At 32.5% G+C, this 4760-nt stretch overlaps 1 protein-coding gene across 1 annotated transcript; it reads right to left on the bottom strand.

The window, feature by feature from the left end:
• Nucleotides 1-1386: 1386 nt before the first annotated feature.
• Nucleotides 1387-4468, bottom strand: LOC119631356 (sulfotransferase 1 family member D1-like). The gene is made up of 6 exons (XM_038023495.1): nucleotides 4047-4468; nucleotides 3822-3963; nucleotides 1896-2220; nucleotides 1762-1828; nucleotides 1527-1699; nucleotides 1387-1452 (listed from the first exon to the last, which is right to left on the bottom strand). The coding sequence occupies exons 1-5, from the start codon at nucleotides 4361-4363 to the stop codon at nucleotides 1564-1566; spliced, it is 987 nt and encodes a 328-aa protein (XP_037879423.1). The 5' UTR covers nucleotides 4364-4468; the 3' UTR covers nucleotides 1387-1452; nucleotides 1527-1563.
• Between the last annotated feature and the right edge of the window lie 292 nt (nucleotides 4469-4760).

Raw genomic sequence — 4760 nt, 5'->3', positions numbered from 1 at the left:
AAATGTATTTGCAACTGGAAATTACAAGCTGAACAAGAATGGTTTTTAATCAAAGATTATGCATAATTGAGCGAAAAGTTCGGCGTATGTGAGCAAATGTCTTCCAAAGACTTAAAAAAGTACTCAATTAAATTATAATGCCTTTCTAGTACTTTCTAGCCTTTCTATACGTAGTAATCTTATGCCCGCACACATTTTCTTTATTTGAAGTTCGCAATCGAAGCAACTTTCTTTACTATTGCGTATAATTTTAGTACAAGCACATAAGTATAATACAAAGGGAGGAGATACACATGCTCTCATGCTGATAAAATATGATTTTCGTAATAAATTAGCAATAATTGTATTTAGGCCGAAAAATTAAAATTTTGCTTAGTTCAAATTTGCTACGAATGTTGAATTATTATTATAAACTAATTTCCATCACGGGCTACAAAAAAAAATTAGACCACAAGAACAGGATTACATGAAAGAATGTTGAAAAGATTCGCCCATTCGATTCAAATTTTTCACATCATGTCAGTCGGCTCGACTACTAATATTTATAAGCTTTTCACAAGAAATTTGAAAAATTGAAATTTTTTTCACATAATCACTTTTTCAAAAGAAGATGTTATACGAGAGGTATTCCTTAAAGTGTTCCAATCTAATCTATGTTCAATAACGCAAACAGACAAACTTGACTTTATTCAGACAATGATTCTGAATCGAACTGCATAAGAAAATGTAGTTATCTCTCTGAAATTCTTCTAGATATTAAATACACACGCGCTTACACTTAATATATCCTATATCGCAAGTGATGTAAAGTATAAAAATTTATAATAAAATATCATGTCTGGCCTGATAGGAGAATAGCATTGAAAAAGAAAATGAAAGCAATTGATATCCGCTCGCAACGACTGCTTTACTGCCGACTGTTTTCCTATTTTCGTTTAGAAGCTTATTATATATATCCATGCACGCATATATATTAGCTGAACATAGGCTTTATACGCTGACTATTTTCTTATCGTTTGATCACTTGAAATTTGATATACAAAAAATCTTTTGTTTTGCTTTGCATTAATATATTTACATAGAATTATGTAAATTTCTAGTTTTTGTGAAATCTGAGTAGAAAATGAAGTTGGGAAATATTCACTTGGCGAGCATAGCTATCATCTAACCTATGCTTAGGCATATATATATATATATGTATATAAATAGATAAACCTTTGAATTTCTGAAATTTGCCGGACTCTGAACTTGCTTTGAGTGATGTGAGCAGATTTAAAAAAGAAAAAAAAAAAAAAGATTGCAACACAGATACTGGATAAGGGTACATTTACAATTTAAAAGGATAACTGAGTGGATTTCGATTATTTAAAAAACTTCAACTTTTCATATTTTCTATCGTAATTCTTTTATTTGTTAACATTGATAGGCAAGTAACAACCGAAACTTTAGTGTCTAAAAATTGACAGAATAGAAAAACAAAAAGCTTTAGCTGATAAGATTCTCTCGAACGAAAGATTATTCCTTACGCTTGATAGTTGAAGTTAGGCGTTTGATAATTTTAAGTTACAGTTCACCAAATATATCTTTTTCCGTTAGACCATGTTTTGCTAAAACTGAAGCAGTCCATGTATCAATTTTAGCCTGCAGCTCGGGTGTCAACTCGTCTCGATAAGAGCCTACGATGCCGCGGCGCATAAATCTATTTAATAAATTATTGTATGAATATTTTGCATCATGTCTCTTCAAAATAATTGCACCTACTGAAAATTTTCAGGAACATCGGGAAACGTTTCTTTCATCATTTCCGTTAAGTTTGCTTGTCTATTATCTGAAAGTTATATATTAATTGAAAGCATATTTTGTTGCTTCAATATGCAATTAGTCTGAAAAGATACCTTTCATTTTGCCAAATGATAAATGCGCTACTAAACGATTTAGTTCTTCGTCTGTTAGCGTAGGTCTATTCAAGAATTGACACAATCTCCGTATAACGCCAGGCAAATCTTTTATCATTTCCTCATAAGTCACGAAAAATATAAATGATTCGTTACGCATTTTCCAAAAATCGACAATATGAGTCCAAAATGGTGTCCAATGAATCTCGTCATTAATAAAATTATTGACATAATCGGCTATAGAATCACCTTTCCACATGCCGTGTTGCACAAAGTGAAATGACGAAACAATCACATCTTTAATATTGCGAGCTACATAAATAGTCTGTGAAAATTCAATTAATGCTGAAAAGTGTTTAAATAACTGACAGCTTATCATGAAGCTTCTTAAACAAATAATAAGCCATGAAAAAAAACACATTTGACGATCAAAACCATTCTTGCAGCAAAAGCTTAAGTAACTTGATTAAAGATCTGTATCAAATTTTAAATCAAAAAATCAATTAATCACTAAATTATTGAAAATGCGATAATATTTATAAACTTTCATTTCTCTTAATTTGAGAGAATATAAATATCGCATGCGAGAATTGAATGTAGAATCTTACATTCGTGCCGAGAGTAAGTCTTTGATCGTTATTTTTGCATATGATCGTGCATCTGCGATCCCCTCTAATTGCCAGCAATGAAATTGTATTAGCAATTGTTTGCTTTCATCTTGCTATAATAATTCCTCAGCTAAAATTTTAACACTGATTAACGATCAAGTTTTATTGTCGAACTGATTTTACACATGTATCATGCTCTGCGTGAGATTGCTAACGCATTGTACATAAGAAAGCTGGCCATCTTGACAACAGATTAAATTTAGTGAATCGTAAATCACTTTTCCTCCGAGCTTAACATAGACATGTCATTTTTAATGGCTAACTCAGGGGACAGTTCTACATTGCAACACTAATAAATCATTTCGTTTAGTGTATGTATGTAGCGTGTCTGAAATGACAGTATTTGTCCACAAATATGTTTGGGAATATGTTTGTGCTAGCGTTTGTATGACCAACAACAACTTGAAAGATGTCTCCAATAGGTGCGCCACAGTGACGGTCAAGAAGAAGTGGATGGAGACAAATGGAGAGCGATGGTAGTTTCAGAGATATATGTCCGATCGGTAAGTGTTATCGTTTTACCCACCGAGCTCTCACTAATTGCAAATGAAGTATAGCAGTTGAAACTGGCTACGCCAACTTAACAATTACGCTTCTAAGTGAAGTTCACATAATCGACTATTTGGAATAAGGAAAGATTAGTACAAAAACGTATCACGCATTATTACTTAATAAGCTTAAGATTGAAAATGAAATCGTCCGCAGAAAAAAAATTGTATCTCACACGTCAGTTAGAACAACTTGACTATTGTGCTTAGTCATCATATCTTGGCCTACGCGACTTATTTTTGTTTCTTAAGCGAAGCGTTGTGCTCGGGGGGATTGAGTTTTTCTTCAAATCATTAGATCCAGTTTGTACTGTATTTCCAGGTGAATATCCATTTACAATAGCATTCTGCCACGAAGAACTTTTAAAATTTTTTCAAATTTGAAGTCGAAATCTTTATTTTATTGGCCCAAAAAAATGTTCACCATAGATATTACGCAGACGCGCGGACGAACTATCGACTTGCAGAACGCGCTGAGATCGATTTAAAATTCGATACTGATCGAGAATATATGTGTATATGCACTTTGCAGTGTATCTGAGTGCTGTTAAACATTCTGACAAAATGAATATACGTTCTTCGGTCGGCGTTGTTGGCCATAAAATAATATAATATATCATTCGTTCAGTATGACGGTTGACAGTAAAAGTCAGTTTCCAAGAAATCTAGGCATTTGTCTATGTATTTTCAATTATTGTACTAAGAGTCACCTTCTGTTTTTTCTGCCAAATTTGTGAGGGCAACAAATTCGCGGGCATATGGGATTTTATAAGACGAGGATCGGGTAATTGCTCAGTTAATTTCAATGGATCGAGTTCCAATCCTGAGCCCGGCGGTAATAAACCAATAAAACTATAATACAAAAAAAAAAATAAAATAAAAAAAATATTGATAAAAATGAAAAATTAAAATTCTGCAATCTATGTGGAACTCACTCTAAGAATGGACTGCGTTCCAATATTCGTTTCTCTTTCGATTTTTCAAAATTCAAGTCATTCAATAATAACCAAGCAGCTTCTTGCATCCAAGTTGTACCACATTTCATAAATGTTACTACAAATACATCTCGAGGTCTGACCTCAAAATGTAATATTTTATCTAAGCAATGATCAAAAGTTTCCGGCAATGCGCACCAACTGTCGGACCAATTCTTTTTTAAAGGTATATTAATGCAGGCCGCCGAATACTGTTTCATAGGTACATTGTAATGACTATCGAAAGATTCGATATTCATTTTACGTGAATTGAACATATTTTCAAAAATTCGTTATCTTCCTTTTTTCGTGAATTTTGTTGTTCTTCTTTTGTTCTTGCACAAAAAAAGGGTTCTCTCGCGACTAAGACTAAAACTTAACTAAACTGCACTAATGCGGCAGATGTGAATATTATTTGCAATTATATTGATAAGGTATAGTAACGTAATTAATGGTTATTTTTATAAATACACTAAAAGAAAAATCTTTACATCGAACGAATGAAACGAATGAAAAATTGATATTGCGCTTTTAATCAAAATCAGGCGAGAGAATAAAAGCGAAATTCGTATTTCATTTCGAATGTTTATTCGCTATGAGCCAAGCATATCTAATACGAGATTTAAAGGTTTAAAATATATTTCATGTCTTCATTTAATTTATACGTGAAGGACG

This window comes from Glossina fuscipes, unplaced genomic scaffold (assembly GCF_014805625.2).
Source record: "Glossina fuscipes isolate IAEA_lab_2018 unplaced genomic scaffold, Yale_Gfus_2 1, whole genome shotgun sequence".
In the NCBI taxonomy this organism is placed as follows: Eukaryota; Metazoa; Arthropoda; class Insecta; order Diptera; family Glossinidae; genus Glossina; species Glossina fuscipes.
This window is presented reverse-complemented; position numbering and strand designations above follow the sequence as displayed.